This window comes from Vanellus vanellus (assembly GCF_965231255.1).
Source record: "Vanellus vanellus genome assembly, chromosome: 1".
In the NCBI taxonomy this organism is placed as follows: Eukaryota; Metazoa; Chordata; class Aves; order Charadriiformes; family Charadriidae; genus Vanellus; species Vanellus vanellus.
The window spans coordinates 82,700,769-82,721,365 of record NC_138905.1 but is presented as its reverse complement, the minus strand read 5'-3'; the positions used below and the strand labels follow the sequence as shown (position 1 = coordinate 82,721,365).

The following is a 20,597-nucleotide window of genomic DNA, read 5'->3' as shown; positions in this document are numbered from 1 at the left end:
AATATATAGTTTCTTCCTCGGCCCTGCACTGTTTCATTTAAAAAGAATGGAGTACAAGATTTCATCCACAACTGAGGGTGCTTTGCTATAACTAGTAGGCATGCAACTTATGTTTCTGCAGATTGGTTCCTTTACAATATTGAGTAAATCATCATGCACAGATCACGAAATTCAATATGGATAAATACATTTTGTTAGCTGCTCTTCATAGCTTATGTAAAAGTAGTCAGTTAGATAATAATTCAGAAACAAAACAGCAAACAACATCACAGAACAACCAAAGTTAATATGAATATTCTAATACTAAACAGAAAAAAACCCCTTGCATTATTTGTAGTATCACTGCAACAAAATAATGATATTTTACACATTCACAGTTTTTAATCTGAGGAAACAATTTTCACTCACTAATGAAATTAGACTTGGAACCTTCTTTTAATGGCATCATTCTGAAAAACAGTATAAGACATATGTATATATAATTCACCTTCAGTGAATGACCAATTTGTCTTGTAACAAAAAAATACTGAATTTTTTAATCTTATGAAACTGCATTGTAGTTAGTAGTTTAACGGAAAAAACACAGGCATAATAAGTCTTTATCTTTCATCTCCAATATAAATATATATTGTTTTGTACCTTCATTACATATGGACATAGAACAATCCCTGTCCCTCAAGATTTGGAAAAAATAACCTTCAGAAACATTTAGCAAATGTTTCAGTACTTCATCATCAGCATGAATAATAAACCACTGGATTGGTCTTTTTAAGAACTCACCAATTCATATTCGTTAACCTATTTTAACAGGACACCTTCGTAACCCACAAAGTCCTACTTTTATTTCTGTCCCTCATGGAGAAATCTAACAGTAGGAAGAAAAACACAGGTCGTGGGAAACATTACCTCTATGAGGGAGATGACATAACAAAAATATACAGTTATGGCATCATGATTTCGTAATGTTATCAAAATATGTCCATTTCTACATCCTATTCAAAATAACTTGAGGAAAAAGGCAACCTTATTAAAACACTAATAATAGCTTTCTGCTCCGGTAGAAAGGGTAGCTATATTAAGAGCATATTTTTTTATACTTCACCTTTTCTTCACCACTGCTAAACTACGCTTAAGTCAAATGACAAGATCTGGTAGTCATAACTGGTTTCATACACTGTCCTCACTATCTGTGGCATCTGACTGTTTGGCAGTGCAAGGTGGAAAATCTGTCTGAAGAATTCCAACATCTGTTACATATTTCCACTTCCTCAAATTATAACTTATTACTGCATGGTTGAACTGTATCTTTTTGCCAGTTTGAGTTCCAAGTGGCTAACAAAGCAGGAAAACTTTTCTAAGAGAAAGCTCAGGAATCAGTAGAACATTATTGAACAAGAAAAGTTAAAACAATGAAAATATAAAGAAAAATTATAATAGAGGTGATAAAATAACTAAGCCTATACTTCTCCTCAGGGTTCCACTGAGCAGTACACAGACAGAATATAAACTGTATAATTTGAGGCATATCAGAGGCTGAAATTAAGCTTAAAACGTTCTGCTGCATATGTGCTTTATCTTTTATACATAAAATAAGAAGCTATGCAGTCATCCAATAATGAAAATACTTTTCTCAGAAAGCGTACCTAGTGATAGAGACTGTTAAACCCTACAAACTTTGAGATCCTAAGGATACAAAGATAAGGAACTTCAGTAAAAATATAAAGAAAAAAAAGGAAGTATTAATAAGCCCTTTTGGTTTTGTGATCTAATTCATTTCACAGTCTGTATGAGTTCTCACAGAATTGCTCCATCTATCAGGAAAAGTAAAATGAAATTAACTCCTAAAATATTAGCAATATAAATAGAAAAATGTTCAGTAACAGAAGACAGCAAAACAAAAGAAAAAAAAATTTCAACAATAGCTAACAGAAAAATAATTGAGGAGAAAAATCATATTATATAACTTAGTTGTTCCGTATTGACAAGAGTTGATGATATAATTCATAACAATTAAGATTTTAAGGAAAATTCTTGTATAAGCAAAAGGCAGAAAGCAAAAATCCCATGAAAGAGCTACTTTCAAGTGGATCTTGACAAATCCAAGGAAGCAAATGTAATTTCCAAATAAGATTTTTGGTTGAGACTCTGAAAGTATCATGGCTGAATTAACAGCGCAAAGGGAGTGCAAAATCATCCTCTAACTAGCTTATCATAGGGGTAGATTCAATGAAGTTAGAAGACTCTGGCAAGGATTTAAATTTTTTTAAAAAATGGATATGCCTTTTTGGATCTTAGCAATGTAACTTTTCCTTTGGGAGGTAAATACTAAGCAATACTGGATACAAAGTCAACACATACAAAACCAAAACACAGAGTGAGGATAAATCAAAATTTTTCAGGATTTAAGGAAAAAAACCCGCCCCAACCAACCAAACAAAAAAAAAAAGCCTTCCCAGCACAGGAATAGCTGATTCTTGACCTTTACAATGTAATTGCCTCTACATGTGCAGAAATCATACAAGTGTTATGAATTTAGGAATAAATGACTCAATTTGACAACAGGATTCTAATAAATACTTTTCCCCCCCTTTACATAATCAGGAACCAGCAGGGAATAAAGAAGTTCTGAGAAAGTCTAACTTTGCTTTTGGCATAAGAGTGGCACACCTGAAATGCCACATCTAGATGAACTATGCTTAAGGATGAGAGGTTAGGTGCAAAGTGAATTAGATGAAAATGTAGTGGGAATGACTGATAGGAAGTACCTAGTTTTGGAGGGAATGAATAAACAATTATTCCCACGGCAGCAAACTGCAAGATTTCTGAGAACTGAAAGGAAATGCCAAAAGAAGGGGACATGATAGAATTTCCAAACTTATGATAGTTGGAATTAATGAACCAGAAAGTTTACATCCACTGCATTCTTCATTTTTTCAGTCTGCAAGTCTTCAGGATTATTCAAGTACCTACTACTCTCACTGCAAAAATTGACTGTCTCCTAAAAAAGCAAATATTCAAAATTCTTGACGAAATTATTTTGCATATGTTCCCTTCTAGAGCAGGCATTAAATAGCTTTCATAATTACTATCATTAGGTGGGAAAAATATCAAAAGTTTTCAAGAGGGGAAAAAATAAAAAGAAATCAAATTTAATAAAATAAGCATTATTATATAAGCATGCTGCATATTATGAGTAGATATAAAAAGTAAGATTTGAAATAATAGAAAATTATACTTCCGGACTGAGGAACCAAGTCACTGAATGAAATAAACATTTTTTCTGTACAAGATAAGTAATATTTACATTTGACATTTTAGGAATTTTGGGGCGACTTGCTGGTACTCTTCACAGAAGGCTATACAAAACACATGAAAATGCATCATCCAAAAACTGGAGAAGGTAAAGTATCTATCACATTCCAGCAGCTCATTACTATAGCCACACCAGTTTTCTGCTTCTCCACAAGCTGTTTTTGGAAGCATCATACCTTCAAAAAACTGAGTTCTAGCAAATGGAACTTCTATTCTGACTGACCTTTCAGCAAATTGTTTTCAAATTGAAACTAAATCATTACTTTTCTAAGCATGTCTCAAAAAAAGGGCACAAGATTTCATGCACCATCCAACAAATTTTGAACTACTCTTTATCATACAAAGGACAGCCAACATCATGATAAAGTAGAGTGGAAAAAGAATTAAGGACACGGGGCTAACTCTACTTATCTTAGATGTTGTTGCATCTACAAATGCGAGATTTGTTTCATAGTTTCACATAAAATCATCACGAAAAATATCAATATGCCAAAGTGCCGAGGAAGCATTTAACTGAGTTCTTTGCTTTTTGTGTGACACTTCCAGTACTGTTCTCTCTCAGCAATTGTACTAGCAGCTCCTTTGGCTTCTTAAACTACGGAAAAAGTTTCAGCATAATTAACTCTATACAAAGGAAAACTGCAGGCTACACATCTTTATGGCTCATCCTCAAGGTTTACTGAGTAGAACAAAAGTAGTCCAGCCCAGGAAAGCAATATGCGTGCAACTGAGCTACAGAATTAAAGACTTCTATTCCTTGTCTTTCTTTATTCTTCTTTTACATGAATCAAAATGGAAAATATGCAGACTAACATAATTAAGGACCATGGGAAAACATACCCCGTTTAACTACATTTGAGCATGAGAACACTTCTCAGAATGTCCAGTTGTATCTCTTTGATTGATACTGTTTCCTCAGGAAGACAGAGGAAGAGAGGAATATTGTCCAGTCATAATTTATAGATGGAAATGTGTGATCTGAGCCTCACTTCACATGTACTTTAATCCCTCCCTATCCAAGAATGCCTGTTTGACACTATTTAGAAGACAATAAGGAAGGACACCAATTTCACAGAATCACAGAATCACAGAATTATCAGAGTTGGAAGGGACCTCTAGAGATCATCAAGTCCAACTCTCGTGCTAAAGCAGGATTGCCTAGAGCACATTACTCAGGACTGCATCCAGGCGGGTCTTGAAAATCTCCAGGGAAGGGGACTCCACAACCTCCCTGGGCAGCCTGTTCCAGTGCTCTGTCACCCTCACCGTAAAGAACTGTTTCCGTGTATTTGAACGGAACTTCCTGTGTTCTAACTTGTGCCCATTGCCCCTCGTCCTGTCACTTGGAACCAATGAAAAGAGCCTGGCTCCATCCTTCTTCAACCCACCCTTTAGATACTTGTATGCCAATACAATTTAGAAGACAATAAGGAAGGAGACCATCAAGGTAAAGAAAAGTGCAATATAAATAGAGGGAAAATGATTTCTCATAAATTTCTCATAAATTTCTCAAAAATTTCTCATAAAAAAGTGATTTGCTGCAGGTTTTTAAGTTTGTATCTTACCTTAATACACAGATTATTGACTTTTTTAACAAGAATATAAAAAACAACCTCAATATAGTCTACATTTTTAACACCATCTACTTTGATTGATTAGGGAGACAAATTTCTGATACATCAGCTTTTCTAGGGCTTTCAGTGAAAACAGGTCATTCCTTTTACATTATCATGCTCATGGCCTAGCAACCTCAATGAAAAAATTCCTTACAACCTCCTAGTCCTACATAGTAAATACTTTTAAATAATAGATACTTACTTACTCCATCTGTTTATGGTGCCTTTTATGGTCCATGCTTTTTAAAGTTACTCAGTCTCTATGTCTTCTCTGTCTTCAGAAGAAATACCTAATTTGATGTTTGAACAGACTACTACTCCTACTATTCAAACACTGGAAAACAGGGAAAGCTGAAAGACACTCTATTCCACATACTGAAGCATGGAACAGCAGAACATTGCCAGTGATACCTGCCTCTGTCAGCTGCATTCAGCATCCAGCCCAGGCAACTGCTTAGTTAAAATGTCTCAGTGATGAAACCATATTTTTCCATAAGTATGACATATATTGAATTAATTTAAATTATATATATATAAATGATATATATATACAATTTAAATTATATATACATAAAAAATTGCTGCTTTTTCCCACTAAAAATCAAAGTATGCATAGCCTGCAGGACTTTTCCATGCCTCATTTGTCATAAAAGATTGTGGGCACTTACTAAAGAAGGTAAAACTATGATCTAAATTTGTCATTAATCTCAATGAGGATGAATTTTACTGTCAGATGTCTGGTTTGGTTTTGTTTGTGGGTTGGTTTTCTTTTTTTTTTTTTTTAATATAAATATTTTACAAGATACAAATTGTTCTACCCCATATGGCATCTCACTTCTAGCACCGACCGATACCTGACTATATTGAAGCACTTTTATTATCTTGCTGTTGTTATATGTGCCTTCATTTTCTGAGTATTAATAATTTCTATTCAAGTTTGTAAATCATGTTTTTCAGTATGTATTTTCATACAGCACATGAGTTAAACCATATCAAACTTGGTGTTCATTTTCAGGACACAGCATCAAATGTTTGTGTCTCAGAAAAAGATTAGGATGAAATTTGTGATTTTCCAACTTGTTTATTAAAATGGAATATTAATCAACTTGATGTATAATCATTAGTAATCATTTCAGCAATCTTAACTGTTAGCACAGAACAAAATCACTTGAAGAAAAACAAATGTTAAAAGAAACAAAGTGTAAATTTAAGAATAGCTGTATTAAAAAAAAAATAAAAACATACTACACATTTTTCAGACCTCTTGCAACAAAGATTTATGAGTGAACAAAATTTGCCAGTATAAATCCTATTTGATTAATCCTGGTAGTTCTACCATAAGCACTCACACTCGTCTACTTGATTAGGCTTCAAAATCCCAGTTTTGTATCACAGTTAAATGTGGTAAACTTTGATTGAGTTGAATGGGAATAGACTTGGAACTTTGTGAACAAAATGTAAACCTTTTCTGGAATCCAACGGGGGTGTTAAACGTAGATATTATGTGAACTGGGCACTGTGTTATGTCATAAGTACTCTCCTGTCCTATGACCAAGAATAAGTCCCTTACATTGTTGTTATCTCCCCAGGTAAATCTGAACCTTTTGAACATGTTTTCACATTTCTGTCCCCACCTTTTGGTTTGTCATGCAAATGTAACAGATCATGGGAGCAATATTTTTGCTCAATCTGTAATCACAGATTTTTCTATAATTTTCCTATAATGCTTCCAGATTTCATGAGATGGACTCCTTCTTAAGATTCAGAAAATGATATCAAGTCAGTAAACAATATGTTAATTTCAGAAACAAAAAACATTTTCTTAAAATACATTTTTACTTGCTTTTTAGGCAGAGCTTTATGGTAAGCATTAAATAACTGTAGTTCTGTGCAATAAACTCCTCATTTGTGATGGAACAGATTTCTCAAAGCTATTACATCTTTCCTTCATACTGTTTATACACATGCTTATATATTTAATATACATTTGCACTAAGTGTTAATTGATATGGTCAGAACAGTGAAATGGTTATAAAATAGTGTTGGAAATAGGGGAATACTTGAAGTGGACTTTTGATGTATTTAGATCTAATATACCTCAAGAAAATTAAATAAACAAACTACTATCCTTTGTGGTTTTAGTAGAATTGTTGCTAACAGTACTTAAAAGGTAACTGCTAATACTGTTAATTGCAATGTAAACAACTTCAGGATACTATAAGCAAATTAGCTTTTTTTCTTTTTAAACTTACATACTAATGTTCATTATTATTTTGATTCAACAGCTGTACTTAAGTCAAACCAAAATATTTTCAATAACAAAACAGGTTTACAATGTTCAGATACTCGTCAATAACTGATGTGTTTCCAAATACTTGCTATGCAGTGTGCTTTTACTCAAGTCATGTTAAATGAGCAATTACAGGCTTATTTACGTATATATATTTCTGAATATTATATAATTCCTCATAGCTACGTTTTGGGTTTTTTTAATGTCAGATTTCTATGAAATAAAAATAGGTTTGGACAACAGATGTTTGTATCCACCATTTAAGAAGCATCAAAAAATTTGGACCAAAAGCTTGTGCAAATCCTATAAAATCAAATCATGCATTTAACTACATATATTAAAAATAATTGCACATTTTCTCCAAAACTACAGAAAATGGCAGCTGTTAAAGAAGTAAGTATTAAGTCGCTCTGAGATTTTTTCCTCAGTGCTACACTCTTCTTGAATCTGTTCTAAGCAGGTTTAAACATTATAAAACACCTTTGATCCCAAGAAATGAAGAGTTATTATTTATATTGCATTTTTAAATACTTGCATTTACTGTTGTGCTGACAACACATGGTGAAAAATTGATTATTTTCTTTGGTGATCATATATGTTACTTTTTTTTCAAACAGAAAAGAGTTGAAACTAAAAGAAAATCATACAGATTTTTGTATATGCACATCCATACCTGAGCATTAAGAAGTTCTTCACATTTGTGAGAATGTTTTTCAATTGCTACTATATACTGTTTTTCAATAGCTGCTTCTTGCTGTTGAACTGTAGATTGTAGCAGTGCCTGCAAAAAGAAAGCACAGAATTTTCAACAAAGATGTAACTGGGATGCTTATTGGTAACTGCAGATCTGCTAATACTTGTGTATAACCAGAATGTGGAATGCTGTTATAAATTTGGAATGTGCAATAATCAAGTACCTTTCTATGTAACACTACCTTGTTTTCAGTCATGACTGAAATTTTTTGCATCTCGGATTTCTTATACATAGCCTGCTTAAAAGAGAGCAGTACACAGAAGATAGAGAGGGAGAATATTTCTGCTAAATATACTCATTTCAGTGGGACCACACAAGAAGAGAAGCATATGAAAGCTGCTGAAGAAAAAGAAAAAAAAAAAAAAAACACCAAGAAAAAAACCCCAGACATATTTCCCTGGCTGACAAAACTCCACATCCTCTCGGCACAGTGTAAGATCCCAAGGGCCAGGCATGATCTTCACAACCACAAGTCAAGTAAAAGCAGATGGATATTCTGAGTAATTTAAAACATAAAACAAGGGCCCCCCAGGAAGTTCACGCTCAAATGTAAAGCAGTGGAAGTAAAAGTACCAAGACAATAACAAAAAAATGATAAAACTAGGAACTCTCTGTGTGTGAACACGTATGCATGCACTTGACTGAACTCTGCAGCATTTCCAGCATCTGAACACAGAAAGGGAAATAAAAAAAAAATTAAGATATGTGAAAAAAGAAATTACCATTTGAGGAATTACACTCAGGCTTCCTTAAACAATGATGTTATTTTAACACAGGATTTACTTAACTCGTGCTTTGCAAGTCTTTTTCCCTAATATTATAAAATATTTATCTCACTTTCCAAATATTCATTTGGCTATTTGTACAGAATGTAGCAAACTATTTTTAACTCTTAATCAATATAGTGAAGTAGTTGAAATTACTGTGTAAGTTAAAACAGACGTAAGTTTTATAGAAAACAGACCTTTGGCCCAAATATGGACAAAGAAAAAAAACATCACCTTTCAAACAATCTTTATTTTAGAGATATATTTACTTCATGGAACATAACACACCCATTAAATATGATTTTGAATACCTTTTAAAAAACCCAAAAATGTATACAAAAAAAGCGCCAACTGATAATTTTTGTACTGTCTTTCCAAATTTTCCACTAATTAGCCTCTTATGCCAAAATCAGTGTTCTTCAGTAATGCTATAGTATGGTAGTAGTTTTCAGCACAGGTTCAGAAAGACTTAAAATGTAAAAAATGGTGCTTAACATACAATTTAATCAAAGTGTAAGAAGTGTTTACTGGTGTTTGCAGGGGATTTAGCTAGCCATAAGTTTACTTTAATAAAAGCCAATTTCTTTCCAACTAAATTCAGTTCTTTTATTGATATAAATTCAGGCAATAACAAAAACTTAACTCTCAAAGAAGTATAACTTCTGTATGCGAAATTTTGTATGTTAAATCCTACTGTGTATAAACTAGAATAGCCCGTTATCACTGGCAAAAATTAAGTCTGTACTTTGGGGTACAGGGTTTTTTTGCCTAAACTATTGTGATAAGAATTGTTTCATGTCACTGGCACAAAATAAAATTCTCAAATTCTGATCTTAGGGAAAACAGTAAACAGAATGGTCATTAAGTTGGAATGCTGTTTCACAGTATCACAGTATGCTAGGGATTGGAAGGGACCTCAAAAGATCATCTAGTCCAATCACCCTGTCGGAGCAGGGACACCTAGATGAGGTTGCACAGGAAGGCGTCCAGGCGAGTTTTGAATGTCTCCAGAGAAGGAGACTCCACAACCTCCCTGGACAGCCTGTTCCAGTGCTCTGTCACCCTCACTGAGAAGAAGTTTCTTCTCAAATTTAAGTGGAACCTCTTGTGTTCCTGCTTGAATCCATTACCCCTTGTCCTATCATTGGTTGCTACTGAGAAGAGCCTGGCTCCATCCTCATGACATTCCCCCTTTATGTATTTATAAACGCTAATAAGATCACCCCTCAGTCTCCTCTTCTCCAAACTAAAGAGACCCAGCTCCCTCAGTCTTTCCTCATAAGGGAGATGCTCCACTCCCTTAATCATCTTAGTTGCCCTACGCTGGACTCTCTCCAGCAGCTCTCTGTCCCTCTTGAACTGAGGGGCCCAGAACTGGACACAATATTCCAGATGCGGTCTCACCAGGGCAGAGTAGAGGGGAAGGAGGACCTCTCTCGATCTGCTAACCACCCCCCTTCTAATACAGCCCAGGATGCCATTGGCCTTCTTGGCCACAAGGGCACAGTGCTGGCTCATGGTCATCCTGCTGTCCACCAGGACCCCCAGGTCCCTTTCCTCTACACTGCTCTCTAACAGGTAGCTCCCCATCCTATACTGGAACCTGGGGTTGTTTCTGCCCAGATGTAGGACCCTACACTTTCCCTTGTTGTATTTCATTAAGTTAAGTTACTCCCTGCCCAAATCTCCAGCCTGTCCAAGTCTCTCTGGATGGCAGCACAGCCCTCTGGCGTGTCAGCCACTCCTCCTAGCTTAGTGTCATCAGCAAACTTGCTGATAGTACACTCAATTCCCTCATCTAAATCATTGATGAATATATTGAATAATATGGGCCCCAGCACCGACCCTTGAGGCACTCCACTGGTTACCGGCCTCCAACTGGACTCTGCCCCATTGACTACGACTCTCTGGCTTCTCTCCTTCAGCCAGTTCGCAGTCCACCTAATTATCCGGTCATCCAGTCCACACTTCCTCAGTTTAGCCATGAGGATGCTGTGGGAGACCGTGTCAAATGCTTTACTGAAGTCAAGGTAGACCACATCTACCGCTCTGCCATCATCCATCCACCTCGTTATTTCCTCATAAAAGGCTATGAGGTTGGTCAAGCATGACTTCCCCTTGGAAAAGCCATGCTGACTGCCCCTAATAACCCTCTTATCCTTGATATGCCTTGAGAGGGCACCAAGGATAAGCTGTTCCATCAGTTTCCCAGGGATGGAGGTGAGGCTGACTGGTCTATAGTTACCCGGGTCCTCCTTCTTGCCCTTTTTGAAGACTGGAGTGACATTTGCTTTCCTCCAGTCCTCAGACACCTCGCCCGTTTCCCAAGACTTGGTAAAGATGGTGGAGAGTGGTCCAGCAATGACTTCAGACAGCTCCTTCAGCACCCGCGGGTGCATCCCATCTGGACCCATTGATTTATGGATGTCCAGGTTGCTTAACTGGTCTCTGACCCAGTCCTCATCAACTAAGGCAATCATCCATTGACTTCATCTTCATCTGGGGTCTCAGCGGAACAGGACTCCTCAGGACAGCCCCCGACAGAGTAGACAGAGACAAAGAAGGCATTCAGTAGTTCTGCCTTCTCTGTATCTTCTGTCACCAGGGCACCCACCCCATTCAGTAGTGGGCCTACATTGCCTCTGGTGTTAGTTTTATCTGCCATGTATTTGAAAAAGCTCTTCCTGTTGTCCTTGACCCCTCTTGCCAGGTTTAACTCTAAGGAGGCCTTAGCTTTCCTAGTTGCCTCTCTACATCCCCTGACAGCAGCCCTGTACTCCTCCCAAGCGGTCAGCCCCTCCTTCCATGATCTATAAACTCTCTTCTTCCACTTGAGCTTGCCAAGCAGTTCCCTGTTTAGCCACACAGGTCTCCTGGCTCCCTTCCTTGACTTCCTACGTGTCGGGATGCTCTGATCTTGAGCTTGGTAGAAGCAGTCCCTGAATGCTGACCAGCTATCCTGGGCACCTTTACCTTCAAACATTCTGAGATAGCTTCTTGCGCACACCAAGGGTTGAGTCACTTTATGCGCTTTACAGTGTAAACTTAACTCATGACTGTTAAATTTCTATTAAATATAATGAACTTTCAGTTTTCAAGGAAATAATTATCATTCATTGGATGGCATGTACAGGTTGTTAATTTTTAAATTTATTTTATTATTTTCTTTAGAAAATACATAAAAATCTACATTCAGAAACAAAAGCTGTCCTTTTCTATCATACACACTACTAATATAGTCTAAATAGTACCACAGAATTGATTCTGTATTTGACTATTCCACTAGCTGGCCAAGTAAGGAGACAAAGAGAAAAATTCCCCTATGTTGCACAGTACTTCAGTGATAGCTTCCATGTTGTGCCATAAAAAAAGTCCAGATAAAAATCTTTATTTTCTATGGAGAGATGCAGCAGATCAGCCAGTCAAACAGGCCTTTAAAATACAGGCCTTTAAAATACAGAATAAATTATTTACGCCAAGGCCTAAATCTTTTCAAGTCACTTAAAAGAAGATCAGGTGTGTCACACAATACCCTGAAATAGCAATAACTCCTTATTATAAATATAAGGCTTTCCTTTTCAAGACAAATCTAAAGATTCTCAGAACCTTATGGTTTTAAGATATGCTTACAATCAAAACAGAATGCTGAGCTCCGATTTATTTTAGTGTAGAATGTTTTTATTTGCATGAGAAAATTTTTATGCTCAGGACCAATCATAATTGTTAGTACTACCAGGTAAGGCACTTCTATAAAACAGAAAGTATACGCTTCTGAAAAGTGTCATAGATAATTGGCATGACTAGACAAATGTATCTTGACCTTTAAATTAAGACTTTCATTCTTAATTTATCATTGAAATCGTGTCCCATATTTAATAAATTATCACAAATAAGACAATTTTAAAAATAAAATAGAAGCCAAACTTGACAATTTCCTTTAATCTAACATGCAGTTGTTGCTTAAGACACTACTATGTTCATTGCATATATCCTACAACTGCCTGGCGCCAACTGACTATAAAAAGTAAATATGAACATAAAGATGTCATAAAACAATGTCTTTCCAAGATTTTAAAAAACAAACAAACAAAAAACAAACAGAAAACATGAAATTTAAAAATTACATCATTTTCTTCTTTGATCACAACCACCATTTAAAGTTTCTTGATAAGGTAAATACAGCAGATATGCATGACATCCATACAAAGGTTTTGCAAATTTCAAGACAATCAACTACTTTAATTACTATTAAAAAAAAACAACTAAACTAATTACCTAATACACTAAACTAAAACATACATTTAGCTATTTGATGATAGGCATCTCTAACTTACAGTCACATACGGATGGATGTGACAGTTGGAGCCTGTCTTGCCCATAGTGATCATGAAATGATAGTTTTTGATTCTTGGAGAAGCAAGGAGGAGGGTCAGCAGAACTGCTACCTTGGGCTTCCAGAGGGTAGACTTTAGTCTTTTCAGGAACCTGCTTGACAAAGTCCCTTGGGAGGCAGTACTCAAGCGCAAAGGAGTCCAGGAAGCCTGGACGTTTTTCAGGAAGGAAGTCTTAAAGGTGCAGGAGCAGGCTGTCCCCGTGTGCAGAAAAATAAGCTATTGGGGTAAAAGACCAGCCTGGCTGAACAGAGAGCTGTGGTTGCAACTCAGGGAAAAAAGGAGAATTTATGGCCTTTGGAAGTATGGGCAGGATGCTCATGAGAACTACAAAGATGTAGTGAGGGAGAAAATTAGAAGGGCCAAAGCCCAACTAAAACTTAAGCTGGCTACTGCAGTTAAGGACAACAAAAAAAGTTTCTACAAATACATTAACCGTAAAAGGAGGACTAAGGATAATCTCTGTCCTTCAGTAGTCAACGGTGGAAACATAGTGACCAAGGATGAGGAAAAGGCCGAGGTACTTAATGCCTTCTTTGCCTCAGTCTTTAACAGTAAGAGCAGTTGTTCCCTGAGTACCCAGACCCCTGTTCTAGTAGACAAGGACAGGGAGCAGAATGAAGTGCCCATAATCCATGAGGAAACGGTGACTGACCCGCTCCAGCACCTAGACATACTCAAGTCTATGGGGCCAGATGGGATCCACTCAAGGGTACTGAAGCAGCTGGCAGAAGTGCTTGCCAAGCCACCTTCCATCATTTACCAGCAGTCCTGGCTAACTGGGGAGGTCCCAGTTGACTGGAAGTTAGCAAATGTGACGCCCATCACTAGAAGGGCCAGAAGGAGAATCTGGGGAACTATAGGCCTGTCAGTCTGACCTCAGGGCCTGAAAAAGTTATGGAACGTATCATGCTGTGTATCATTATGCAGCACATGCAGAACAACGAAGTGATCAGCCTCAGTCAGCATAGGTTCATGCTGGACAAACCTGATCTCCTTCTATGACAAGGCGTCCCACTTAGTGGATGAGGGAAAAGCTGTGGATGTTGTTTACTCGGACTTCAGTAAAGCCTTCACCACAGTTTCCCACAGCATTCTCCTGGAGAAACTGGCTGCTCATGGCTTGGATAAGTATACTCTTCACTGGGTAAAAAACTGGCTGGAAGGCTGGGCTCAAAGAGTGGTGGTGAATGGAGCTAAATACGGGTGTCATCCAGTCACAAGTGGTGTTCCCCAGGGCTTGGTATTGGGGCCAGTTCTGTTTAGTGTCTTGATCAATGACCTGGACGAGGGGATCAAGCTCACCCTCAGTAAGTTTGCAGATGACACTAAGCTAGGCAGGAGCGTCGACCTGCTTGAGGGTAGGATGGCCCTACAGAGGGATCTGGACAGTCTGGATCAATGGGCTGAGGCCAATAGTATGAAGTTCAACAAGGCCAAGTGCTGGGTCCTGCACTTAGGTATAACAACCCCATGCAGTGCTACAGGCTTGGGGAAGAGTGGCTGGAAAGCTGCCTGGTGGAAAAGAACCTGGGGGTGTTGGTTGACAGCCGGCTGAATATGAGCTAGTGGTGTGCCCAGGTGGCAAAGAAGGCCAATGGAATCCTAGCCTGTATCAGGAATAGTGTGGTGAGCAGGACTAGGGAAGTGATCGTTCCCCTGTACTCGGCACTGGTGAGGCCCCACCTCGAATACTGTGTACAGTTTTGGGTCCCTCACTAAAAGAAAGACATAGAGGTGCTGGAGCATGTCCAGAGAAGGGCAACAAGGCTGGTGAGGGGTCTGGAGAACAAGTCTTAGGAGGAACGACTGAGGGAACTGGGGTTGTTTAGCCTGGAGAAAAGGAAGCTGATGGGAGACCTTATTGCTCTCTACAACTACCTGAAAGGAGGTTGTAGAGAGGTGGGAGTCAACCACTTCTCACTAGTAACAAGCGATAGGACAAGAGGAAATGGCCTCAAGTTACACCAGGGAGGTTTAGGATGGATATTAGGAAAAAGTTCATCACAGAAAGGGTTGTTAGGAATTGGAACGGTCTGCCCAGGGAAGTGGTGGAGTTGCCATCCCTGGAGGTATTTAAAAGACAGGCAGACGTGGTGCTTAGGGGCATGGTTTAGTGGTGGTTTTGGCAGCGTTAGGTTGATGGTTGGACTTGATGATCTTCAAGGTCCCTTCCAACCTAGACAATGCTATGATTCTATATTTCTTTTAGTACAATGACAATAAAAGTTTTTTGACTAATTGCTATTCTGGGCAACTACTTACTGCTGCTGAAACACCACTTTCTTCCTTAATTAATTACACAATTATCCTGGTGAACTGATGTTCCATAAATCTATGGCCACTGACCTAATATCAAGCTGGCATTCTTGAAGCAGTCTCTTTTTAATAGCTCATTGAATCATTTCAAGTAAGGTTACAGTAGAATGTAGCCTATGGCATCTGTTGCATAAAGTCAAAGGGTAGAATTTCAATATGGGTGCTCTTGGTAATTCATTTCTCCTTCTATATATTGTGCAATGAACTTCCTTGACACAGGGTGGCAAGGGTCATACTGTATTAACAGCCAGTTTCAGAACTGTGATGGCAAGAGGCATCTGTCTTGATGTGAATGTGGTTCTGCACTCCTGTTGCCTCAGTCTATGCTTGTTATAGTCATAGAGAAAATGGTGGGTTTAGATTTTCAGGATTTCTTTACATTTATCAACCAGTCCTTACTGCTTCTTGGATTTTATTTTTTTTCCCCTTTTCCTTCCTCAGCCCAACACACTTCACAAGCCCTAACCTACACCTGCCTTTAACCAAAAGTGAGGTCGTCTTTTAGGCCTTCACTAGAGCCAAATAAACACTCATCTTTTTCAGGGAGTTACTAGATCTTCTTTACCCATTTTTAGTTTCTTCGGCTTTCAACCAACCCGTTAGGTAAAACATTGTATCAGGGAACAGTTTAAAGGACTGTGGTACCTTAGATAAGCAGCCATGTCAAGCAGTTTGCTTAAATTCAAATACAAAGCCATGCATGAATATAAGAGCAAACCATAATTATGGTCGTAAGTACATCATCATTTGAACTGATGCCTTTCCACTAATCAAACAAAGACAGAATTTACAAGGCTTATGTACTGAATAATCAAAGTATATTTAGGTATAGTAAAATAATAATAGTAACATCTTTCCTCTGACTACTGAAAAGAAAACAAAAAAATATCACCAAAGCTCCAAGTAATCAGAAAAACATACATACATTGCCTTTTAACATTTCCTTCTTCCCTGTATCTCATATTACAGTTTTACCATTACTAAATTGGGAAAAAAAAACCCCTCACATTAATTCTTGGTTTTCTCAGTTAATGTCTACACTGACATTATTTTACTAGGTTTGGTTCAGTTATAGTTCATTTTCAACTTGGCATAATCTTCTTAGCTAAGCAAAGCTAAAATTTGGTCAAGTTTTAAGCCTCAAACTTTAATCTGTAGCCAAAATCACAGAAACTATTATTTTCTCAAACCATTATCAAAACCTTCACACATTTAAAAGACAGTACAAAACATTTTTAAATTAGTTTGCAGAAAGATTAGAAGTTAATCCATCTTAATTTTATAAACTGGAATTTTACCAAAACAAAATAAAACTTAAGTTTTAGTCCAAACCTCTGTTTGAGCTCAGATAAAGAGCTAACCTTAGCTTTAAATTTCATAGATTAGAGTAATTTTGGAAGATACCATGTTGAAACTAGATCCAAACGTCTTAATAAGAACTTTATCCATAATCACTTTGGGGTGTCCTTAAGGGAACGTACATCTTAATTACTCTATTACATAAGTAGTCCTGGAATGTAATTGACAACACACTACATGTATGGTGGCAACACTGGAAAACTGCATCACCGCACACAGACTAGAGACTGACAAACTGTACTGTATCCAATCTGAGAAGAAAAGTTTAAAGATCAGAAAAACACAAATGATCACAAAATTTTATCCTGTATTTCTACAGGTTGTGTTGTATATAGAGTACTAGATGGTTTCTAAAATCTGCCTTCATCCTTGGAAAGGCACAAGTGCAATGATTAAGATTTTGCCAAAACCATAGCACAGACACCCCAGCCCAGTTTTAATACAAGCCTATTTGCCCAGCCCTATTGCATACTCTCTTAATTCTACTGGCAATAGAAATCACAGCTGCTTGTCCAGAACAGGATTTATTGTACAGCAAAAAGCTAGAATTTTTGAGAATTCTTCTTTAATTATACAGCCAAGATATAGACTGTAACCCCCAAATTCATCCTGAATTCCCTAACAGTAATAAATTACCAAATCTCTTTCTATGAACACTCTCTTTTTATAGAAGGAAAAAAACTAGTCAGAAAAAAAAAAGGCAAGAGGAAAAACAGCAGTTTATTATCCGCTTTCATCTTTTCTGAAAAACAATATAAAAGCAATTCCAATCTGCAAAAAACAGACTTCTCAGATGTGAGAAGTGTTTGAAAATGTTAAACTCACATGAAACATGTATCATGATACATACAGGCTGCTGCATTATGTTCTGTGTTACTTAAAAGCACTGCATCAAAACCCTTAGTCAAAAAAAGAAAATCCTCTCTGATTTCTTTCCCTTGTTAAAGCATCATTAACTAAATACAAACCAGTACTGCAAACACCTTTTGTCTTCCAAAATTGCTGAGTCAGGATGTCCAAAACAAGTCATCTTTAAAAATAAAGTTACCTAGTAAAAAGTAAAGTTACTGTTCTGCTTCAAACATATGAACTATATTGAACACTAACATTAATTTCAGCAATAGTACATAAGAATTCTATGCTTCAGAGCATTAGACAATGATTCACCTAATTCAGCATCCTGTCTCCACCACTAATTAATTTCTACTACTTTATTTAAGGACAAAATATAATTATCCAATTGTTGAATGATAAAACAGAGAAGGGAATGCAACCAAAATTCTTTCCTGACCCTTGGAGAAGATAGAGTAACCAATAAAATGTACTATTTGATTGGTTGTGTCATAACTCAGTTATTAACTAGTACACATACTATATAAATAAAACTAAAAGATTTTTGAAAGTGTCTTTTTCAACAGAACCCAACTTATCCACTTCAGCCCAAGATATTGCGTATTTTCATGATCAGGCTATTTTCAGGTGAGCCTCCCTTTAAGTGAAAATGAAACATATCCATTTAGGTGCTATGGAATAAAGGGTTTTTTTGTACAAGTGAATATTAACCAAAATGAAAGCAATTAAACTCCTGCGTAGGTCAGAGTCAACTCGCAGTTTACAATGAAGTAGGTTATAAATGAAATAAAACAAAATGTTGAGTTCAATTTCCTGAATTGTTTCCACTCATAGTCATAGTGTGCTACCAAAGCTTTAAACAGAGCTCGTACTGTGAAATTTTACATATCAAGTCACAAAGTATTTCCTGTGGAAAATTCTTCTCACAAGTTATTCTTCACAAAAGGTCAACACATTTTGATGTGCATCAGGGTATGAGGAAGATTCATGGTTTCACTAACCACTATCCTGTTTATAGTGTGAACTGGATATTAGTCAGGTGTTTCAAAGACAGAACATAAAAGACATTTGAATCAAATACAAGAATAGGGCAATGTGTTTTTCGTAAAGCTGTATAACCTCAGTTTCATTTTCAACTGCTTTTGGCATACCAGTAATGATTAACAACTTACAGTTTGCATACTATGCTCAGTTTATCTAGATATCTCAGTGCTCTCCCAGCCTCCTGCCAAAAACAAACTGCAAACTTACTCTTAATCAAGCCTTTTGATTATTAAAATATTTAACAATGTATTTTTTGTTCTACAGTTAGAACCACATATAAAAAGCCATCCTCACTAAAAGGGAGGGACAGATTCTTGTAATTTTTACAATTACTTTTAAATATCAAGATGCTTTAATCAATAATGAAATATTTTTGATAGCCAGATCTTTGGAAGACTGATACTTGACTGTACCTTGCTTTTATCAGAATTCTGTAGAAAGATTTTTATAGTAGCATCACTGTTGTACATAAGTACTTACAGTAGACTTACTATACTGTAAAAAGCCATCAGCACTTTGTGACAAAGAAGAATATTGTATTATATTCAAGGCCCACTTGAATTCTAGTGCAACTTACACATAGACAAGTGTAGAAGTTGGAAGTGAAATACAAGCCCTTGCAACAACTTTTGAATTTATCCTTTTATGCATGTGTCAGGCTTTCCTGAGCCAGTATGTCACCTTGCAAAACTTAATAAGCTAAGCTGGTGTTCTAAAGAACTGAGAACTGGCCACATTTCAAGAGTTTTCCCTCCTCACTAGGGACAGACCAGGTCTAAAAAAAGATATCCTGATTCTAGATTGAGTTATTTTGTAATGAAATCTTTTAAATTTTCCTTTGTTTATTAGAGGGTAACCTTTCAATTCAGAGGTCTATTATTGACACAAAAATTTTTGAAAGACAATCTGATGGCCTCCACATATCCAATACTTTGCAATTCTGTCTGTTCTTACATTCTGGAAAGCTGAAAAAACCCAACCACCTAAACCGAAAACTTATAGACAAAAATCTCACTGTAGGAAGGGCTGGAAAGGACTGTGCATCTTGAAGTTAATTTCCATAAAAGGAAACACACATCTGATTCACGCAAGCTGTCTTTTAGAAGACTAAAAATTGCATAAAATAATCTAAGTATATAAATACCATCAAAAAATACACCTGCCTGTAACCTCATATTCTTTAAAGCTTACATCAGAGGATACTTTATATGGTGAGAAAAATAAACAAAAGAGATTAAAATTCTTAACTTGTCTATTTACAGAACTACAGCAATTTCAGGACAAAAGCTTGATTAAACAAGCAGAAGAAAAGTCCTTATGGTGCTCGTGGTAAATATCTTAAAATGTGACATGATCCCACAATCATCATTTCCAAGATCTACATTTACTCTTCTTTACCGTAGTTAATTACCAGGGATAAAAGTTTAAAAAAATAATGACATGAAAGACAAATTAAACAAAATTAGGTAAACATGAGAAGGGGAAACTTGGCCTACACAGAACACTAAGATCATTTTTCATTTGCTTTCCCATGTTTTTTAATACAAATTTCATGACTACGTTGTAGATGGTTTATTTGTTGAAAGGAAGATAAGAATATAAGATGCTTAACAATGGCCAAGGTTTTTGTGGGTTTCTGCTACAAAGTGTCTAATGGTCTCTGTTAACGGATTTCCCAGCATGTTTGGCAATTTCAAAGACAACTGCAATAATTCTAAGGGCTTTGGTATATTCAGGTCCTTGAAATTAGATCATTATTTGACTTCTTGTGTCTATTTGACTTCACTGTTGCCATATTAAAAGGGACCAGTCACAAGGGTAGGAATTGAGAGGGTTTAGTCTTGAACTTGAGTGCCTGGTCTACCTAGGGATAATGTATTAATGAAAGAACAA

The 20,597-nt window shown here is 36.6% G+C and overlaps 1 protein-coding gene across 1 annotated transcript in view; it reads right to left on the bottom strand.

Moving 5' to 3' along the window:
* The window catches only part of CCDC91 (coiled-coil domain containing 91), a 166,947-nt gene that overhangs the window by 63,041 nt on the left and 83,309 nt on the right, over window positions 1–20,597 (bottom strand). Inside the window, 1 exon segment of the mRNA XM_082495865.1 lies at window positions 7,892–7,999. Within this exon segment, the coding sequence (XP_082351991.1) occupies window positions 7,892–7,999 (108 nt within the window).